The sequence below is a fragment of the Pithys albifrons genome, chromosome 15 (assembly GCF_047495875.1).
Source record: "Pithys albifrons albifrons isolate INPA30051 chromosome 15, PitAlb_v1, whole genome shotgun sequence".
NCBI lineage: Eukaryota > Metazoa > Chordata > Aves > Passeriformes > Thamnophilidae > Pithys > Pithys albifrons.
In genome coordinates, this window is record NC_092472.1 from 3,692,056 (window position 1) to 3,713,699 (window position 21,644).

The 21,644-nt window shown below is 45.5% G+C and overlaps 1 protein-coding gene across 14 annotated transcripts in view; it reads right to left on the reverse strand.

The window, feature by feature from the left end:
• The window catches only part of ANKHD1 (ankyrin repeat and KH domain containing 1), a 120,023-nt gene that overhangs the window by 13,209 nt on the left and 85,170 nt on the right, over positions 1–21,644 (reverse strand). For 10 of the 14 annotated variants that reach the window (XM_071570495.1, XM_071570493.1, XM_071570492.1 and 7 more), the window contains 16 exons: positions 18,202–18,347; positions 17,989–18,100; positions 16,741–16,886; positions 15,148–15,290; positions 14,135–14,348; positions 12,768–12,943; positions 12,056–12,218; positions 10,852–10,947; positions 10,458–10,574; positions 9,314–9,488; positions 8,494–8,947; positions 8,001–8,078; positions 5,648–5,794; positions 4,101–4,211; positions 2,484–2,633; positions 579–2,188 (listed from right to left, as the gene is read on the reverse strand). In XM_071570495.1, the coding sequence (XP_071426596.1) occupies positions 579–2,188; positions 2,484–2,633; positions 4,101–4,211; positions 5,648–5,794; positions 8,001–8,078; positions 8,494–8,947; positions 9,314–9,488; positions 10,458–10,574; positions 10,852–10,947; positions 12,056–12,218; positions 12,768–12,943; positions 14,135–14,348; positions 15,148–15,290; positions 16,741–16,886; positions 17,989–18,100; positions 18,202–18,347 (4,038 nt within the window). The remainder of the gene's footprint in view (positions 1–578; positions 2,189–2,483; positions 2,634–4,100; positions 4,212–5,647; positions 5,795–8,000; positions 8,079–8,493; positions 8,948–9,313; positions 9,489–10,457; positions 10,575–10,851; positions 10,948–12,055; positions 12,219–12,767; positions 12,944–14,134; positions 14,349–15,147; positions 15,291–16,740; positions 16,887–17,988; positions 18,101–18,201; positions 18,348–21,644) is intronic. The other 4 variants (XM_071570496.1, XM_071570491.1, XM_071570498.1 and 1 more) reach the window with 1 other exon arrangement.

Genomic DNA, 21,644 nt, shown 5'->3' on the forward strand with positions numbered 1-21,644 from the left:
ATGTCAGTGCTCCTAATCCATTTCAAATGAATCCAGATAAGCTTGGACTGCTACACTGAACATCCTAATGAAACACCTCATACAGTAGCACACCAATTTCTCAAAGCACAAAGTAAGCTTATTAAAATCCCAGAGCCACATCAAGAATCAAAAGGCACAGAGAGTTTCCTCTCACTGAGTCAAGCTGGAGTCTCACATAAAATATGGAACCCGTGTATAGTCACTGCTGCAGCTGGAACCCCCAGGAGTCCTCAGGTTTGGTATCACTCCACACTATATTCCATTCCAATACAAAACCTTAAATCAGTGCTACTCTACAAACTGGTGGGAGCATTCCTGTGTCTTAAAGAGGACAAGCAATGCAGTGTCTGCAATCTTCCCAACACCTAACAGCCTGGAGGAGCTGAGGAAGAAAAATTCACCAACATTTTAAAGAGCACTTGTCAACACACAGGCCATCCTACTACATGAGCATTCTCTGACTGTCATTTGTAGACTACTTCTCCATCAGTTTGAGATAAGCAAAGTGCAACGTCTGGAGAAAGAATTTTGTCCATTGCATGACCTTAATGACTCACCTACAGGACTAGTTGAAACCCGTTGGGAAGGTGGCCTGAAACCAGGAGCCTTGGAGTTGTCAGGATGGACGTTTTCCACGTGTCCTAGCACAGAGTTATTCAGAAAGGTAGACTGAACAGTGAAAGATGGGTCAGCTGCTGCTCGGGTAGAGAGTGGACAGTCTCCCCATGCTTGGTTAGCTGGCACCTGGTTGCTATCAAAAAGACTACTAAAGTGATTGAAGAGCGTTGCTGGCCCAAAGGCAGGAGGCAATGATTTGTTTGCTGGGTTAATGTGCATCTGAGAACCGTTCATAACGTTCATGGCTGATGAAAGCTGCACTGCAGCAGGTGGACCTTGAGAAGGTGTTAAAGGAACTTGATTCGTAACAAAAATAGACTGAGGATCTTGATGGAGGTTTGCATTTGGTACCACTGAATAGAAAGAACCTCTGGACTGCATCCTGTGAGTAACTCGAGGTGCTGGTACAGCTACTTGAGGTAAGTTACTGTTGTCCTGATTATCTGCAACGACTGACCTGGGCGACGCTAAGCTTAAAGGAGCGGTTTCTGAGCTGGATGAAAAGGACATTGACATGGGCGGGCTGATCTCCGACATGCTGGTGGGCAGGACCTCCTCTTGGGCGCTGCCAGGCGGTGCGGGGCTGCTCGAGGGGCGAGTCTCGGTGCCCCCTGAGCTGCTGCTGGCTGACACACTGCAGCTGCTTGCGGCTGAAGCTGGTGCGTTTGCGGGCGGCTGCTCCGGGGTCGGCACCTTCTCCTTGGGCGCCGAGACAGCCGAGAACGAGTCCGCTTTCAGCGCGGAATGCTGCGCCTGCGGAGCGTTGGATGGCAGGAACGCCGTGGGCACCTGCCCGTTGTTTGGGGGCGCAGAGGAAGCTGAGGGCAGAGTGCTACAGGTGCTCGTCACAGTTGAGATGGCTGTGGCTGCAGCGCTTGTCTTGGGAACGCAGGCAAAGAGCTGCTTCCTGACAGAGGAGGGAGTCCGGTTACTGGTCACACACAGCGGCTGCGTGGAAGCAGCTGCAGACGAGGCAGTAACGGGACAACTGGACGTGGGCAATCCAGGAGACTCCGTCTGCAAAACGTTTCCATTCTGATTTCCTACACGACTCGAACTGTTATGCTTTGGAGAGCTGTTTGTGCTGCCAGGGTTAACTGGTCTCACCGGGAATGGTCCCCAAGTGTTCGGTGAAGGTGAAAAGGTTCCTCCAAACTGGGCCATAGGTAAGCGAGGGTGCCGGATCTGTTGCATAGTTTGGGCAGCCAGCAAGGCAAAATGAGGGTGAGAATAAGCGAGAGGAAGAGACACCGGAAAGGACGAGCGCACGTTCGCAGGGACGTTCTTGTTCAGTTTGTTGGTAGGCTGGAAAGTAGATAGTGTTGATGACTGCGATGTGACGAGGGGCGGCGCTCCGAGAGGGAAGGAGTTCTTGTTGGAAGCAGTCGCAGTGCTGACTCCGGATGAGAAGTTTGCATGGATTGATTTGCTGCTCGAAGCAGGTGTTCTTATGTGAGTTTTAGGAATCAAGTCTTCCAGTTCCTTGGCAGGATCTTGAATAAGGGCATTGATGAGTTGCACTGCGTATCGCGTGGACTCTGTACCACCCCTAGATTAAACACAAACAGATTTATCTTCTGCAAAAGGAAACCTCACTTTGTACAACATTCTGTAGCCTCAATTTCATACTGATCTATTGTATATTTACTCAAGTAAGTTATTCTTGACTTCTGTGTATCTTAAGGATTATCTTTCACATCACCTGTCAGCGTATCTTGGCAGCAGGAATGTGTGTTCTATTCCAGTACCAAGAAGCTGAATAGGTCCAGTCTTAAAAAGTAAACAAACTTTGCAATAAATGACACCATGGATTAACTTAAGACTTTCATTTTGAGATACTGTACCTTATGGTGATCATTCTCTCTCCATTCTTATCTTTTTGCTTATCAACATCAATGTGGGCGCCAGTGACATCCTGAATTGCCGTGATGTTGCACCCACCTCTTCCCATTATTCTAGATACGACAGAAGCTGGAACTGATAATTTCTTTGACCTATATCACAAAGATCAGAAATCTGTGAAAAGCATTGCCTGAACAGTGGTTGAATCAATATTCTTAAGTTTCAGGGCAGCAAGTGGTTTTCTACTGATATGTTTTTCACCCTTTGGAGCCCCTCTCAAACTTTCCCCCTCAAATTACTCATCCTCAGTACCTGACAAGGACTCTCCAGAAGCATTTATTCCAGCACTACTGTAACACAGACATATGTACCTCACGCTGCTTCAGAAACACTTCTGGATGTTATCTTACTTGTGTACCTCTCCAAAGTGAGACAAATCCTTAGGTTATCAACCTGAATTTACATAAACAACGCTGCTTCAAATATAAAACCCCACGGATTAGCTATTACAGCAAGGAGAAGGTGGCTTTCCAGCGTTTTCCCAGTGATCAGCTCTGTAATACCACCTGCACCCACAACCTTTGAGTGTTCACCTCTTTCAGACCTCGAGATCTGAAGTGCAGTGTCACTAATAAACAGTGGTGGGTGGCAGATGGTGAAGGTGTACAGGGCTGTGACTTAGGGAGCTGCTGGAAGCCCCTGTGATGGCAGCCAAGACTTGCACAAACAGGCTCGCTGTCAGGCCACAACACTGTCACCAAAGTCAGTCCGTGTAGGATTTTCCTGATTCATGTGGTATTGGTGGGTCAGTGCAGACACAGACTTGGGAAGTCTTGGAACATGAGCTCTGTTTGCATCAAGACCACAGCTGGGGTCCCTGGGCCACCACTGTCCCCAGACTTTATGGACTTCTGGCACCCACACACTGCTTTCAGGCTTGCTAGTGATGTGCACTAGCTCAACACTGAACAATTAGAGGGGATTCAAAGGGTGTTCAGAAACCACTGATCACAGTGCAGGTGCCCCTGGACATGGGACAGATCCTCACCACCCCCTGAAAGGCTGCCTATTTCACTGAGCTATTCCAGTCCTGGAAACTATTCCAGTCCCTGATCAGGAAATCATTTCTCACTAAACAGGGCTTAAAGGAAACACTTTTATTGTAAACATCTAATGCAAACATAGAAATGCTCTGAAGCACCACTTCATGTTGACAGGGTGGTTTTCTTTTCCCCTCTCCTGCCAAGACAGCACACTACAACCTCTCACATCCCCAGAACCTCAGAGCAAGCACCCAGTTCCATCCCAAGGCTGTTTCCTGCTTTGGGGTTTTTTCCACCCCTGCAGCCCCAAGGCTCCTCTCTCAAACCAGACATCCCAGTCACTCCTCTCAAACCAGAGCTTCCACCATCACTTAACTTTCAAGAACACCCATATTGCTCACAGGGCTCCTGACTGTACCTTGGTCTGCTTCCACCTCCACCCGCCGGGAACCCCAAGGAGACATTTCTCCTCCAGCAGAGCCCACCCCAGTCCCCTCCCATGCACTACCCACATACTTTCCCTCCCTTCTTGCCAAGGCTGATGGTGTTGAGCTGGAGAAGTGCCCCAAACAGTACCTTTTTGCTCCAGAACAGCAGCGCCCTCCTCTCTGCAGCTGGAATTGCTCAATCGGTGTTGGCTGCAGAGTGTTGCTGGCAGGAGGGTCTTTCAAAACTCTGCCCACTTGCCTGTCAGGGGCAGAAGGGATGTTTGCATCTGTTACCTTGATAGACACCCCTTCTAGCTGGGGAATCACTCACAGGGAAAGGGAAAGAGAAGAATTCTTGTTGAGACCAGGAGAGGCTTTGGGAGAGGAAGCCATGCAGCTCCTGGGCACTGCAACTGCACATCTATGGCCACCAACAAAGCAGGACACACTTCCATCAGCCAGGGCACAGCAAACACCAGTGCAGAACTGTATGGAATGTTTCTCATGGCACAGGGAAGAACAGGGTGGGTTCTGAATGCCATCTCTAGAACCCTGCCATGGCCAGAAGAGCAGACAACACCCACGTGAGGAGCTGAGCTGAGCCAGTGAGAGCTGAGAGCCCCAGGAGAGCTGGAGCAGCCCCAGGAGAGCTGGAGCAGCCCCAGGAGAGCTGGAGCAGCCCCAGGGCAGGGGGATCAGCTGCTCTCTGGGGGTTTCCTGCCTGCACGACTCCCCAGGAGGGGAGAGGCTGCTACCACACACCCAGCAAGGCCATGGCACTGTGGGGAGCCCCACGGGTGACCACATCAAAAGGCAGAGGCCCAACCAACTCTCCAAGGGTTCAAAAGCTTAAATTTTCTTATCAAACTGCCTTTTTAAACGTCTAATAAGAACAGCCTGTGGCTTCCACTACTCTGAATGCACTAAATTCTCTGTACAATTATGTTCTTGGCACACAGAAATTCTCCAAAATGAGCATATCTGGTCACTGCCACTGCAGAACACAAAAACAGGAAGGAGGGTTTTCTAAGTGCACCCAAAGCATCTGACACTTGTCTGTTTGTGCTGTGTTCTCTTTTGATAAAGGGAACAAAAAGAGGAAAGCCAGATGATCAATTCAGTTACAAGCAGTGGATATCATACAGGTTACAAGAAAGGCACTGGGGTGTAAATGGCCATACAATAAACCCCAGTACATTTTCAAAGGAAAAGTTTGCTTTACAGAAAATCTTTAAATCTCACTGTACCTCTAAGCACTCACTTTTAGGTGACAAAATTCTCCACAGAACCAGCGATGAAGGTCACTGCCCAAATCACAATGAATTTTGGCCTTGAACAGATCATCCACCTCTGCTCTGCTCACATCCACCCTGCCTTTAGTTCATGTGCAATCATCTGCTGTGGGGCTTTTCACTGCCCTCTGCTCCCTACCCCTTTTATCTTTACTCCACTGAACTCACGGGTAAGAAAACCCTCACACCAAATAAAACCTTCATGTCCTGCTGACATTAAGTTAGTGAGGAGTTGCTACAAACTAGGACTGCAATTGGTTTTCACAGCACTGTAATAGTAAGGGGGTAGACTTTTCAGTTATTTCTAGAAATATATAATCTCACTCGACATTCTGTATTTGAGAATAACTTACAAGCTAAAAAGTTCAGAGATAGTTTTAAAACATAGAATTAAAGTTTTTACCTTCTAACCACTTCTTTCCAGCCTTCTTCTCTTTTCTGGCCTCTTTTTGGACTGGTCAGATTCAGCTTTACATTTGGAGAGGTCAGAGGCAGGGAAACAGCCTTATAAGTATTTGACAAAGAATTCGAATGACCTTCACCATCAAGTCTGGGAATGGAAATGCAGAGATTACAAATTATATAATAAAATGACAGCGTAAAGTTTACATTTCTGCAGCATCAAACTAGTAGCATGAACTGTTTTCATTCTTACTTTCTACCTGGAACAACTGTTGGATGACTTTAGGGAGGGTTATTTTTCATCTTTTAGTCCAGTCTATGCCTTTCCTCCAAAATGCAGAATGTTAAATGAATTAAATAATACCAGAATCACTAAGGACACAGAATAAAATAGTTCATAGTAAGTGGTACACAGCCACTTAGGCACCTCCTGATGATGTGTATATACTGTTCCCCCTTCTTGAAAAGGAATGTTTAGACAATAAACATTTTAAGATGGCAGCATTTTCTCTCTTTACCTTAGTAAGTTCTAGCTCTCTGATAATACACCTGCCCAAGGCATTTGAAGGTTCTGTGGAGAACTTCTCCTCAGATAACAAAAACTGAGGCAAAGAGAACAAGAAAATGCATGTGAAAGAAAAGAACAAAGTCCACTGGGGGAATATCAATACCAGAGTAAACTCCAAAAGCTGTTTCTCGCTTTATCTGAAAATATCTAATTATTTTTTCAGAAGAGCACTGCTATTGAAGTCTGAGTTTCAGTTTCCATTACAGTTGCATTGTCATCAGCATGTCTGTGATTAAAGAGAAGAGGAATTCAGGAAAGGCATAAATTTAGAAATGGTTTTCAGACAAAGACTACCTAGTACAAGAGCCAAAGAGCACCTGCAGAAGTCAGTAAATATACTAGCCCTGTTTACACACTGTCTGGACTGCTCAGTGCACGTTATCTAACAGAAGAACCACCTCTAACAAGGAGTCAGAAGTGTAGATTTAGCTGGTCCTGCTGCAGTGAACTGCACAGGACCCCAGGACTTGCAGCAGACCTTGGATGAAAGGGCCAAGGCTTTTTACAGAATAGAACACAGGCAAATTCCAATTTCTAACATTGCTAAGAGGAGAAGAACACACCTCCCCAACCACAAGGGCCAATGAATCCACTCCTTCGAAGTGCTGGGTCCTGCCCTTTGGCCACACCAACCCCCTGCAGCACTCCAGGCTGGGCACAGAGTGGCTGGAGAGCAGCCAGGCAGAGGGACCTGGGGGGACTGAGGGACAGGAAGCTCAACAGGAGCCACCAGTGTGCCCAGGTGGCCAAGAAGGCCAATGGGATCCTGGCCTGGATCCAAACTAGCGTGGCCAGCAGGCCCAGGGCAGTGACCCTTCCCCTGGACTCTGCCTTGGGGAGGCCACACCTTGAGTGTTCAGTTCTGGGCCCCTCAGTTGAGGAAAGAGATTGAGGGGCTGGAGCGGGGCCAGAGAAGAGCAAGGAGGCTGGAGAAGGGAGTGGAGCACAAGTGCTGTGGGGAGAGGCTGAGGGAGCTGGGGGTGTTTAGCCTGGAGAAGAGGAGGCTCAGAGGTGACCTCAGCACTGTCTAGAACTGCCTGACAGGATGTTGTAGCCATGTGGGGGTTGGTCTCTTCTCTGAGGTAACCAACAGTAGGACAAGAGGACATGGGCTTAAGCTCTGCCAGGGGAGGTTTAGATTGGATATCAGAAATAAATTCTTTGCAGAGAGAGAGCTCAGGCATTGGAATGGGCTGCCCAGAGAGGGGGTGGATTCCCCATCCCTGGAGGTTTTGAAACTGAGCTTGGCCGTGGCACTGAGTGCCATGATCTGGTAAAGGGACTGGAGTTGGACCAAGGGTTGGACTTGATGATCTTGGAGGTCTCTTCCAACCCAGCTGATTCTATGATTCTGCACCTAACTTTAATCTGGGAAAAAAAAAAAAAAGAGAATCCCAACTCTCTTACCACTCCCAAACTCCTCAATCAGCCTGACAACAGCCCTCTCTCTCTTTGCCCTTTGATGCCACAATGTTTGTGTTCTTATTGCAGATGGGTTCTCAATCAGCCCAGTATCCTGCAGATCAACCCCTGTACCCCCTCCCCTCCCTTAGTGCAGAAAATGGAAAGAAAAAAAACAACTATGGAGGATCAAACTTGTACTACTTAGATTTAAAAATAAACAAAGACTACAGACCCAGATGGGATCTAAGCTTCCTGATTCAGACCAACAAACTATTCAGAAACTGGTGTTGTCAAAGTTATCAGGACATTCCCTGGCAACTGAATGATCTTCCAAACTGTTCAGATGGCCCCTGTACACCCCCTGAGCTCTTCTGACTCTCACCTCTGGCTCGACAAGGTTAAATCAAACTGGCCATCAACCTGGCAGGTGAAATGCTCGGAGTCATCAACTTCTTCCCTCCTTAAAACAAAGGGATTGCAAATCAAATGAGTTGATGATGAAACCATAAAACACTCACAAGGTAACAAAACCACTTCTTTATATGGATGATAAGTAAAGCTGGCACTTCCTACTAAAGTCCCAGCATTTTCACTTTAAAATCTATTTTAACAAAGCTGACAATGAAACACAGATGCTTAAAGAGCACAGAGAGATGTTGTGGTCAAATAATATTAAAAACTAAGCAGAAATGCCAAAAGATTTTATCTTTACCATTTTGACAGTATTACTTAAGAGCAACACAAATAAACCAGACTCAGTCTCTCCAGGCTTTGGGAATGTACCTCTTGGTGGAGAGCTTAAGTTGCAGAAAATTGACACTGACACAGGTGAACCCTGTGAAACAGCGAGGAATGAACAGGGCAGTCTCACTCACCTGGTTGGTGTTTTGGAAGCTGAGGTGCTGGTTTTCTCTTCCTGAGAGGGGATGAGCAGGGAGGCATAGCGCCGCTCCGAGGAATTCGTATCCATGGTGAAGTTCAGCTCCTGGCTCTTCCCTCCACTGCTGCTTTCACTATTGCAGTCTGTGCTGTCCAAGTTATCTGAATCGCTGTTCCCACTGGCACCACCACCTCTTGGCTCTCCATTTATTTTGTTTTTATCTGCTTTTTGCTGTGCTAGAGATATATGCTGATCTGGCAAAATTATCTGCATATTCTGAGGAGTCTCTTTTGTTTTATTTTTCTTATTTTTTCTATTTGTGCTAGGGGTAGTCACCACATTAGCTCTCTTCTTCCCAAAGGCATTTGTGAAGGTAGTTGAAGTTGCAGAAATTCCAATTGTAGTTGTAGTAGTTGCACTTGGAGGCTCTATAGGAACTTCTTGCTCCACTGAAAGAAAAACAGTTGCTATACAACCAGAACCCCCAAAACACAGTCAGTGCCCTGACTGAGCACACTACAGCTCAAGTCATGCTCCTTGCTGAGCTGTCAGAATACTTGCTCTACATTCAGGTGTAAATCCTTCAAGAGTGACTTTCATGAACAAAATGGCATGAGGGCAGGGGGGAAAATGAGCAAAGCAAGGGGGTAAAAATGATGAACAAAGGAGTTTTGCCAGGAACTCTGACTGTGGAGGGAAGAATCAGGGCAGCAGCCACACAACACTAAGAGAGGGCAGCTTTCAAACATAGCCCTTGATGGTTAAAAAAAGGTACCCCCACAACTACACTGTTCATAGAAACACTTGGTCTTTACCTTCATCATCATTTTCTTCTTCATCATCATCTTCTTGCAGTTCCAGAGTTTCCTTAGGTTTGTTTTCTTCATCTTCTTCTTGTTTTCTTTTTTGTTCCTCTTTCTTCTTCTTTCTCTTTTCCTTCCTTTTCTCCCTTTTGGCTGCAAGAGCTTGTTTTCTGCTCTCCTCTCTTGACTACGTAGGAGAAAAAGATCAATATTTAAACATTTTCACAAAGACTAAATTATCCTTTTAATTCAGATCTTCCCTAGAAATCTGGGGGAGGGAGAAAGGAGAGAGCACGATGAACTAGAATGTCACATAGTGAATCATCACACAGACACTGGGCAGACCTCATGGAATAACAGGACTAGCTGGTCCAAAGACTTCCAAGGAATGACAACAAAATAACAACCAACACACAAGCACTACAAAAATACACTTTTACTGGAAAAATAACAAACTCTCTCATTCTTTCTGTCCTTTCTCAAACATTTAATAACCTCAGTGATATTTTTGCAGTGATGTTCACATCTTTGATTCAACAGCCAGTACTCAAAAGAGTATTTTACATAAAACTGCTCTAATTTTAACCATTTTTTAAAAATATGGAATCAGTCACCTATGTTGTACTGTAGTCATGCACAGCAACTGCTGTGTTAATAATGTGGAACTTGCCAAAAATTGTCAGAACATCATAAAAGAGAGGCCACAAATCAGTGTGCAAGTGCATTACTTCAGGACACTGCACAGTATTCCCAGCAAGGGAGAAGGGGATTTTCCTCACTATCTGCTCAACTCCACTGAGCAGAAGTTCATCAAATGCTTATGGACTATGACTTGCACATACACAAGCACCCAGTAAGACTGGAGACCTCCCCTACTCCCACATCCTCGGCTCTGAGAGGATCCCAGAGAGCCACAGCCTAAGGAAACCATTGCTAAGTCCAAGCTTTCCTAAAAACAACAGTGGAGTGGCAGAAGCAGAAGTCAGTTCTAACTTGCCCCCTCAGCATGTGCCTCGCTTATACTATAAATTAGAGGAAGGAACACAAAGTCACTGCATGAGGAATGACTGCCCCAGGAAGCACTGAGGCAAACACAGCCCGTGGGTTCACACACAGTTCAAACCACTCTGCCACATGACAGCAATGCCCCACTCACTTTTTCCAGGTCTAGCTCCTTCAGCAATATAGTTGCATTCTTATTGGCTTCTGCAGCCTGCTGGTCTTTAGCTTTCACAATTGTCTCCACACACTGGTGACACTTCTTCAACAGGTCCTGGAATACAAACTTGTCTTAGTACCCCCATAATAAACTAAAACTGAGGAGTGAGGCTTAGTCTAAAACATAAGACTGGCTCCTCTGTATTCATAAACACACAAACTGTTTCACAGGACAGGACTCTAAATGCTGATGCATTAAAAAAGGAGGCGTGCATAAATCTTCAAATCAGATGCATGTGAGCAAACAGTTCAGTTTTTGAATACATAAGAACTTCCCATGAATATTTTTGCTGAAAATTCAGGAGAGGGTGCTGTCCCCAGCTCCAGCTCACCTTGTCTGTGATGGTCGCTATGTAGCGCATGCACTCGATGTCTGAAGGAAACTGGTTAACTTCTTTCACCAGGAACTGAACTACTTTCACATGCCCCTAGAACAGCAAAGACAATTTTAATCTCTTGTATACAAATGTCAACATTCATCATCAAAATACAGGTTTGATATCCCTTAGTCCAGTGCAGGAACATTTCTGGTGAGCTCTGTTTGGGAAGGGCAGATGTTGCTTGCTCAGTGCTGACAGCACAGCGACTGTTCTGCTACAGGGTGGCAAAGACAGGCTCTTCCACAAGTTCTCTCTTATTTTAATTTACCAGGACCAAATCAGGCCCAAGGACAGAGGCAGATCTTCGTATTTTTAGTAACAGCCAAGACAACACTTTCAGACACCATCTGTCACCAATCCACTTGTGCCACTTGCACCATGGAACTAACTTAGATTGCTCAGTTACAAGGTAAGTCTGATCAGGGAACTGGGCCACCTGCACGTTTATCCTGGCAAACACATTCCTTTGCTATTGGGATACACTGTGCAGCCACACAAAGGACCCAATTGTTGCTTCTGAAGTTATGTGAAAGCAAGGCAGACAGCAGAGGCATGCACAGCACTGCTGTTTGGCTCAAAAGCTGCACACTTATTTGGTGCTTTGTTAAAGGCAAAGCAGCTGCAGTTAATAAATTCCTCTGCTCTAGCTGTGCTCCTTGCATCCAACACCACAACTCATGGAACCACCACAAATCAACGTTCTTCCTCCCAAGAATAAAAGGCAGCAAGTGACAAAAGAGCTAATACACAAAGTGCTCCATCACAACAGATTAGGAGCAGAACAGGAGAAGCACAAAGGAATTGGGACAGCTTATTCCAGAGTGGTACTGTGTTCACCTCAAAAGCAGGACTGAAACAAGCAGTACAGTCCAGAAAGGTAGAGGGAACTGTGGAAATCTCAAACCAGCAAAGTCTCAAACAGTGGAATTTTTCTAACACTATACAACTGGAAATAATAAAGTGAATGTGGTTTATGGAACAGTTTTTCACCTCTCAAAAACTGGATCTGTGTGAAGTAATTACAATTACTTAAAGGCAGGAATTTTATCAAAGTATTAATTTGACTGTGTTACATGTGATTCTTTCAAAACCAAGTGTTCAGATTCCAGCACAAATGAGAAGCACTTTTGAAAACACAATAAAGGTGGACTCCTACCTTGCGAAACGCTGACATAAGGGGGGTAATTTTCCGATTATCTGCAGCATCCACGTCTGCTCCTGCTTGGACAAGCAGCTGGACCACATCGTAGTGCCCTCCATTCGCTGCCAGCCACAGGGGGGTGTTCCCTTTCTTGTTCCGAACATCGATGTGTGCTCCTCTGAAACACACAAGTCAAACAGGGGTAAGTAAAGATCAAGACAGCAAGAGCACAGAAGATCAGAGTACAGCTGCATATAGAACTTTAACAACTCTAATATAGTGGATAAACATGAGAAATTCTGTCCCTGAAATTGGCTGTTTCATTTGCAACACAGAGACACAGGGATCATTTAAACCTCCTTGACAGAAATGAACATTCATGTCATGTCATCTCTTGCCCCACAGGTGCACAACCAGCAACCTTTACATTATCACCAGTGTGGTGACCACTCACAGGACAAAGCAACCCCCTGAAATTTTAGCAGTGCACAAGATTCTGCTTGAAAAGCTTAAGAGCTACTTCCAGGCTTTGCCCCACAAGTGAGAGTGAGGACGAGCAGGAAAAATGTCCCACTGATCATAAAATCACAGGTGGGTTGGGTTGGAAGGGAGCTTACAGATCATCTCATTCCAAGCCCCTTGCCATGGGTAGGGATGTCACCATGGGATCAGGTTGCTCAGAGCCCTGTCCAACCTGGCCTCGAACACTTAATGAGATACGATTTACCGATTAATGAGGAGCTCGCAGAACTTGTAGTGCCCCTTGTCTGCTGCAATGGTTAAAGCAGTGTCTCGTGAGGAAGGCACAGGTGGGGCGTTCACATCTGCTCCTTTATCAAGGAGAACCCTTCCAACCTCTGCATAGCCTCCTGAAGCTGCTTCCATCAGAGGTGTGAGGCCAGTCTGTGCAAAGAGAACAAGTTATTCTGTAAAATCTGCACAACATGCTTTGGGTAAGACATAAATGATTCCTACAAAGGGAAATAAGATTTTTTTATTTAGCTGCTTATATTTAGTTTTGGCGCCTAACCTGAAACAGTTTCTGTCTTAAAAATGCCCAAAAACCCCACAAAAAGACCCCCGACAACAAAACAAAACGCCCACACACAAACCAACCAAACAAAACCAACCCAAACACCAGATACTCTTGGGCTTTGATTTGTACAAACCCAAGCAAATTGTTGACTAAGAACCACCAGATACCTGTCTCAACAGCAAGAGCCAAGTTTACAACAGGATCTCTACAACAGAGGTTAGAACAGATCCAAATGAAGACACAAGTCTTTCTACAAAAATACAGAGAAACTGGTTTTATAGCTTTTCTCTAGCCTCCCTTAGCACTGAGACTGACTGGGCCCAACTTAGTTGCCAGGCCAGACTGTTAAATAAACTTACACCAGCTGCTAACATGCCCAACTGACCATTTGAGAGCTGGCTTTTATCCATATCCCCTTTTCTCCAGCCACAGTCATTCCAGAAGCAGGCGGGGTAGACAGACACAGCAATTATTTCAGCAGCCTTAGGAGTTACCAAAAATTCCTTTGTGCTGGGGAAATCAGTCTGGCTGTCTACACAAGCTTTAAGCTTGCTTTATGGCAGGAGACACAAAGCTGTCCCAGAGCACCAAAGGATGGGACCTGTGGAGCATTTCAGAGGCACAGAAGGTCACAGTACTGAAGCCACGGGTTCTACAGCAACGTAAAATCTTTACAAAAAGTCTGACTGCACTACTTCTGTTGTAGACAAGAAGCCTGTTCTACATGAGAATCACAAGCAACACTATTCTCTTCCTGCCTAGACTTCACTTGTATGCAAAAATATCCGTTCTGTTAACAAGTATCATGTCAAGTTTAGACAAGAGTGAATCTCAGTTTCATTATGAGCTCAGAAGGACCAGTCAGCTTTTCCCTAATGCAAAAAAATTCATCACTGAAGCTTTTTTTTCTTTATAGAAACCAAACTGACTTCAGAACATTTAAATGCTCTGATGTAATAACTCCTCTGAGCCAGAGAGGCTCAAAGGAACAGGAACTTTGAAGAAACTTGATGACTCAGAGGCAATAAGTTGTAAGGAAAGGTGACTCCTCCTCTTACCTTCGCCCTGTGCTCGACATTGGCCTTCCTGTCCAGGAGCAGACTGACCACCTCTGCCCGGCCCTGGAAGCAGGCCAGGGTGAGCGCTGTGTTCCGGTTGGTCTCGATTTGGGCATTGATATCTGAGCCCATATCAAGCAGCAGCTTCACGGCAGGGACGTGGCCATTCATAGCAGCCAACATCAGAGGAGAAATTCCCAGCTTACTGCCAGTCCTGAGGGGAAGAAACACAACTGCAGTGCCCAGAGCTGGAGAAAAGCTCTGGGAAACATAAATGTATCCAAGAGCAACAAAACATCAGAAAAGAACATATAACCTTTACAATTACAGACACTGAGCTAAAATAGCAGCACTTTTAATTGATTAGGAGAAACCATAAGAGGAACTATATGCAATAGGCAGCTGCAATTTATAAATAAGGAAAATACATTTCAGCTTTCAGACACTCTGATGGCTGCAGCACACATGGGCCTTAAGCTACATTTACTAAAAATCAAGGCTGCACTTGATTCATTCAGAGAAACAGATGCTTCCAGCACACCTACAGTTTTAATTTTCTCTAGTTAAGAGTTCTCTCACTCTATTTAGTGACAGAATGTATTTGAGCTTTCTTAAAATGAATAGAGAAGAGACTTAAGAGACATAGCTGGTAAATTTCTTCCTCTTTCTGAAAAAGATATTTTCAAACAAACACACAGAGCAGCCCTGACTGCTTTGGCTGGTTCCTTTACTGGGTTGTATTGGAAATAGATCCAGAATGGTGGAAAAAGGAAAGAGAAAGAATAGGTTTGCAAACCATATGACCTTAAAATTTAGGTGTAAGCCAGATGAAGTTTGTGATAGTTACAGGCAATTTAAAAGCACTAAGATAACATGACCATTCACGGTAACATCAGTGTAGGAAGGCTGCAAGGAGGTCTGAGAGCACCTGAGATTCCAACCTGTGGCTCAGTGTGGAGCCCCCACAGGGTGTCTGTGCCATGCTCAGCTGAGCTGGTTACATGGTACATTACCTGGAGTTGATTTCTGCCCCAGCATTGAGAAGAATCTTGATGATATTGACATAGCCCCCAGATGCAGCAAGGCTTAATGGCGTGTAATCAGACACATTCCTGTGTTCTTTGTTTGCTCCCCGAGCCAGCAGCAAATCAACAACCTGCAAAAACAGCACAGGCATTAACAGACATATTGTGGCCTTTGCTATTACCCAGGGAGTGAAAAGATGTCATCACAAGTTCAGGTTTCCAGCGTGCTACAAGTTTCCCTTGCCAACAGACAAGATTCCACAGGAATATCTCTACCCTCTTCTACCTGACTCTTCCCTGTCTCTGCACAGCCCCCACAGCCCTTGGCCACAGCTGCTCAGCACTTGTCTGACAGATTATTTACCTATTCAAGAATGCAAGGCTTCAAAGTGAAGCTCTTCCTGTGAATCTCCAATTTTGCAAACAAGGGATCTATCCCACTCCCAGGGATCTATCCCATCCCATAACGTCTCACACTGTCTGAGCACCTCTTTCAGAAACTCACACAACTTTAAATCAAATGGCACTTGAGCCGACTTTGACCATCTGTACTACATGGGAAACAATAAAATATGTGGTAAAAATCAGAGTAGCTGATGTTAATGGAACCAGCATGAGGCACCTCTATCAGAAGTTGCCTAAGAGAAATAAAACAGGTGGAAATTAAAACATTTTGCATGATATAATGCACTTCAGTGCACCTCATTTTACTACTAGCACAGGCTTGGTGATTTCCAAATATGCCAGAAATAAGGCTGCCTCAGAAGCTGCTAAGCCAGAAATGTGAGAGATAGATAGTGGCACAAGGGAAATAAATAAACAAACAGGAAGAATAGTAGACTTGAGTGGTTCAATACATAATGCTACCACAGGCCACACTGATCCTGCCTTTTATTTGTGACTACTTTTACTGTTAAAGATCTGCAATTCAAAGGTAAAGTGGAAACTTTCCAGCTTTGGCCAACTATTTTAATCTTCAAACTTTTCTAGCACAGACCCCTTGGCCATCTCCATGCCATCTTCTAAGCAAGTATGCACATGACTGAAGCAGGAAGGATTTAGCAAATCTTATTTAGACAACAACACACACAAAAAAATTCTGACAAAACTCTGCAATATCCTTAAAAGACTGGTACAATGTGCCCTGCATTGCATCTGCACTTCTCAGCCCTGAAGACACATCCTACCCACACAAAACTCCAGTTTCTGTCCCTCTGTGTCTGCACTGGCTGTTTCAGTTTTGAGAGCAGAAAGTGTTCAGTGAATAAAGTTATTCAATAAACATCTCTGCCTCCCTCGAAGAAGTCATTACCTTGAGAGGATACACTGACTCAAGAAAGATCACAAGTGAGCACAACCATTAGCTAAACAAAAGTGGGACAGGGCAAGAGAAAGAAAAAAGCCTTAAATTTCTTCTTCCTTTCTTGGAAGAAGAAAAGGCCTTAATTTTGTTACACTTAACACAGGTGAAAAACCTTCCAGAAAAAAGGAAGATTTTATCAACAACAGAAGAATCCCAGATCTGTACAAAAACAAATCTACACGTAAGAACTGAAGCCCTTTGAGGACATGTGTCTGTACCTCCTGGCGTCCACCAGAGCATGCCAAGGAAAGCGGAGTATCCTTTGTGCGCTCCGACTGTGCTTCTATATCCCCACCTTTGTCCAGGAGAATCTCCACGACACCAACGTGCCCAGCAGTGGCAGCCAGAATCAGAGGCGTAAAACCTGTGACACAGTGTTAGAAGAAACCCTTATTAAGGAGCAGAAATGCACAAAAGGGTTAATTCATAATGAATTCTATTGATCAGATGTGTCTTCCTCAGACTGGGGGTTTCCTGGTGTAAGCCACAATCTCAGAGCCTCTCCCAAACCTCTTTTGCCCCTGTCACATCAAGGCTCTGATTCCAGCCAAAGGCACTTATCTAAACAGTGCTTGCAATGACCAGTTTGGATTAAGTTCTGACCAGTTTCTTTCTTTGGAGAAACCACAGTTTTCTGCTTAATTCTTATTCAGTAAAGCTCCAACCAGTGACCACATCAGCCCTGTGTGTGCTGCTGATTGCCAGTGGTCAGTAGAAGCTCCAAGGTGTGTGGTGTGATCATTTTGTTCTCTCAGCTTCAAAAGATGTGAGATTTTGCTGAACTCTGTCCCTGGGAACAATGATACCCAACCTGACACTGTTACCCTCAGCTCTGCTAGCCAAGACTGGATGGTTACCCCACCAGCTGCAGCTTGGCAAGGTTTCTTGCAGAGAGTGAACTATAAGGACAGAAGTGCCTCACATTTCACAAATGTGCTTAAGATCCCACTCAGGTGAATTTCCTCTCAAAAATGCAGGCAGAAGTGCATGCAGTGTCCCTGTCCTTGTATGGCCAATGTGAATCATAGAATGGATTGGGTTGGGAAAGACCTCTGAGATCAGCAAGTCCAACCCTTGATCCAACCCCACTGTGATCACCAGCCCAGGGCACAGAGTGCCCTGGGCTGGTGATCACAGTGGGGTTGGATCAAGACGTGGTTGGATCAAGACATGGTGGATTCTCCCTCAGTGCCACATCCATAGAATCACAGAATGGATTGGGTTGGAAAAGACCTCCGAGATCAGCAAGTCCAACCCTTGGTCCAACTCCAGGCCCTTTACCAGATCATGGCACTCAGTGCCACATCCAATCTCAGTTGAAAAACCTCCAGGGCCGGTGAAGTGCAAGAACACATTTTTCTGCAATCTCTGGTAACTTTCTGAAGCACCAAATCCCAACCACCACTTTGGAGTTTGCTGTTTCAAGCTGCAGTTCATGCCCAAGCTGTGTCACTGCTCCAACTTACCCTTCTTGTCCCTGTGCTCAATGTTGGCCCCACGTGCGATCAGCACAGACACCAGTTCCTCGTGCCCTCCCGCACACGCCAGAGTCAGAGCCGTGTCGTGGTTGCTCTCGGTCTGCACCGTGGGGAACAAACAGAGACTCAGAAGTTAAAAAACACAGAGAACTTCAATATTTCAGGAAGCAGATCCACTCAAGCCCAGCTGGAATTACTCACATGTGCATCGATGTCCACGGAGGGATACATGGGGAGCACGGACTGGGAGGGCACATTGCTCGGTGCCGGCGGGCAGGGCTCGGGCGTCGGGGACTCTGTAGTGTGCGAGGAGCTGGTGGAGCCACTGGGCACTCTGCTGTTCACAGCTGAAAAGTGACACCAGGCTGTTAATCCACTCTTAGCAATGTCATATTTTTATATGAAAAATATTAAGTCCCATAAAGCTGCAATGGTGTAATATCAAAACAGTAATGGGGGGAAACAAATTAAGTGTTCCTACAAACAAAAAGCAGCTTCCCAGCAGTTAAACAGTGCAAGCAACGTCTCCAAACTGTGGTAAGTAAGGAAATAATCTTATGCATTAGTCTGTGTGCACTGCAAGTGTGAATTATGAAGGTGATTAGTTATCCTTTTCAAATGGTAACCTTCACTGTTAAAAGTTCAGTCATAAGCTCAGTCTAAGCAGGCAAATGATTTACCACTAACACACAAACCTAATGTTTGAAAACACAGACTTATTCTGGACTTCCAGGAATTTTTCACATAAAGGTTAGTGCACACTCAGCCTCCAGAGAAGTTTTTCAGAGCAAGATGACTGACAGCAACTCCCACTATTAATCATGTCTCAGAGTTAAACCAACCCAGGAAGGCAGAAGGGAAGCAGACAGGAGGGGGCAGTCAACAAATACAAGAAAGCTGAAAACTGTCTGTGCTCCCTAAAATTTATTCTGATTGATACACAGCCTGTCAAAGATGTTATCCTGAAGATCCAGCGCAGCTCAGTGACACAGGGAATGCAACTTTATCTTATTTTTAGAAAATAACAAAAAAAATCATAATTGAGAATTGGATTTTTTTCACCTAGTTTTAAAACAAGAAGCAGACAAATCTCCCTGCACATATCCCCTGTGGGGCCAGGACCTCTGCCTGCCTCTGTGGCCAGATGAGAGTCCACGGGGAGCCTGGATCCCTGAAGGTTCAGCTGGGATTACCTGTCAGGAAGGTCTAACACACCTACACACTCGTTCCACGTGCACTTTAGTTACAGTAATTCCTACAGACAGAGCAGCTGGATTTGACAAGTATTGTCACTGCTGGATTGTCAAATGTCTCTATGGTACAGCCTCACCAGACAGAGCACCTGTGAGACTTAGTTATTCCAAACACACAATATTTTCCAGTATTCTTGGTTGGAAGAAGCAACCAAAGGAAAACACTAACAACTGCAGGTAAGAAACAACCTGCAGCATTTTGCTTTTGTCCAAGTGTTTCAAGCATTAAATGAAGATGAACTCAAACCTGTGTATGACTTAGAGGAAAAATTTTGCAAACCTTTCCCAGCTCAACCTTACTCATTCCACTGGCAAATTACACATCAGCAATTACTCATAGGAAAACAGTGTAGGTGGACAAGTCTTAGAAAATCCCCAACACAACCACTAAGACTCTAATTCAGCCTATGCATGACAAAGGAAACACAGACCAGAGCACAGAGGGATGGGTCACTTCCATTGGGTTCTGGAAACCTGGGGGCTGTCACTGAAATTTGGGAAGATGGCAGTTTCCAGTTGTATTTTGTAAGCATTCTCCTTGGGGTGTTGGCAAAGCCAGCATTAACATTTGGTCACCGCATTTAAGCAACAAAGTACTGGATCTGAATTCCCTTTACAACCTTCTTGAGCAAATCAGGTTTGTATTAAAAGTCTCAAGTACAAAAGCTCCCACCCATCCGCCCACTATGGATTACCACTTATAGCAGCAAATGGGCATTAATTAATCACAGAATCATAGGATCAGTTGGGTTGGAAGAGTCCTCTGAGATCAAGTCCAACCCTTAATCCAACCCCACTTTGATTACCAGATCATGGCACTCAGTGCCAAGTCCAGTCTCACCTTAAAAACCTCCAGGGATGGGGAGTCCACCCCCTCTCTGGGCAGCCCATTCCAATGCCTGAGCACTTTCTCTGGAAAGAATTTTTTTCTGATATCCAACCTAAACCTCCCCTGGCAGAGCTTAAGCCTTGTCCTACTGCTGGTTGCCTGAGAGAAGAGACCAATCCCCACTTGGCTACAACCTCGTTTCAGGGAGTTGTAGAGAGTTGTGCAATTGTTTTCTTGCTCAACGCACTGAAGTGCATGATAATAATTGGATTTTTAAAGATGATTCCTTCCAAAATGCAAGACACCAAATCACCCTGTTAAAGACTCATGTTGAATCAAGTGGGTCCTTCCCTCATGGAAGACACTGGCTCCATGTTTGCAGATTCCTACAGATCCAGGTAAACCCACCTGCGTGTGCTGTGCATGCTGAGCAGGGTGAGCACTGGGGCCAGTTAAGGATCCTTACTGGAAAGTATTCAGTGTTGCTGTTACAGGTTCTACAAATTCTCTGTATTTCACAACCGTGACTGAAAATGCCCAAGTATTTCTTGCATACTTTAGATTTTCATCATGTGCTTGAAACATATGAGTGTGTGTTAAGCACTTGTTATGGGTTTAGCCAGGTAGGCCTAAAATTTAGGTTTTAAAGTTCAGACTAGGCCTGGAAACCCATAAGAGCACTTCACATGCACAGTAACAACAATGTCAACTGTGAGAGAACACCAAAGGCAGTAGAAATGCAGATAAACCCTGTGATGACACCCCAATTAAAATAAAATCTAACAACAAACATTCCTACAATGCCCACCATTTAATTATCCCCTCTGTAACTGCCAAGTTCACAGAATTGCAGGATTTTTCAGTGTCAGTTTTTATCCCCAGTGTGGTTTGCAGGCTGGGCCCACAGAGCAGCAACATAATTTGTGCTCTGTGGAGCAAAACACACCTGAGAACTTCTGCCTCCAGTTTCATGAGGCTGATTCAGCTCAGACCAAATTACACAGCAAAATACAGACTGTGCTTCAAGATGACCTTGCAGCAATGGTTCCAACATGGAATGGCTGTGGCACAGCAGGAGGGCAGCACTGGCACTGCCTGTGACTCCAGGGAAAGGGGATGAACACACCAGGACTCCAGGGAAGTGTGGCTGGAGGGGATGAACACACCAGGACTCCAGAGAAGGGCTGGCTGGAGGGGATGAACACACCATGACTCCAGAGAAGGGTGGCTGGAGGGGATGAACACACCAGGACTCCAGGGAAGGGTGGCTGGAGGGGATGAACACACCAGGACTCCAGGGAAGGGTGGCTGGAGGGGATGAACACACCATGACTCCAGGGAAGGGTGGCTGGAGGGGATGAACACACCACGACTCCAGAGAAGGGTGGCTGGAGGGGATGAACACACCAGGACTCCAGGGAAGGGCTGGCTGGAGGGGATGAACACACCAGGACTCCAGGGAAGGGTGGCTGGAGGGGATGAACACACCACGACTCCAAGGAAGGGCTGGCTGGAGGAGATAACATGCCATGACTCCAAGGAAGGGTGGCTGGAGGGGATGA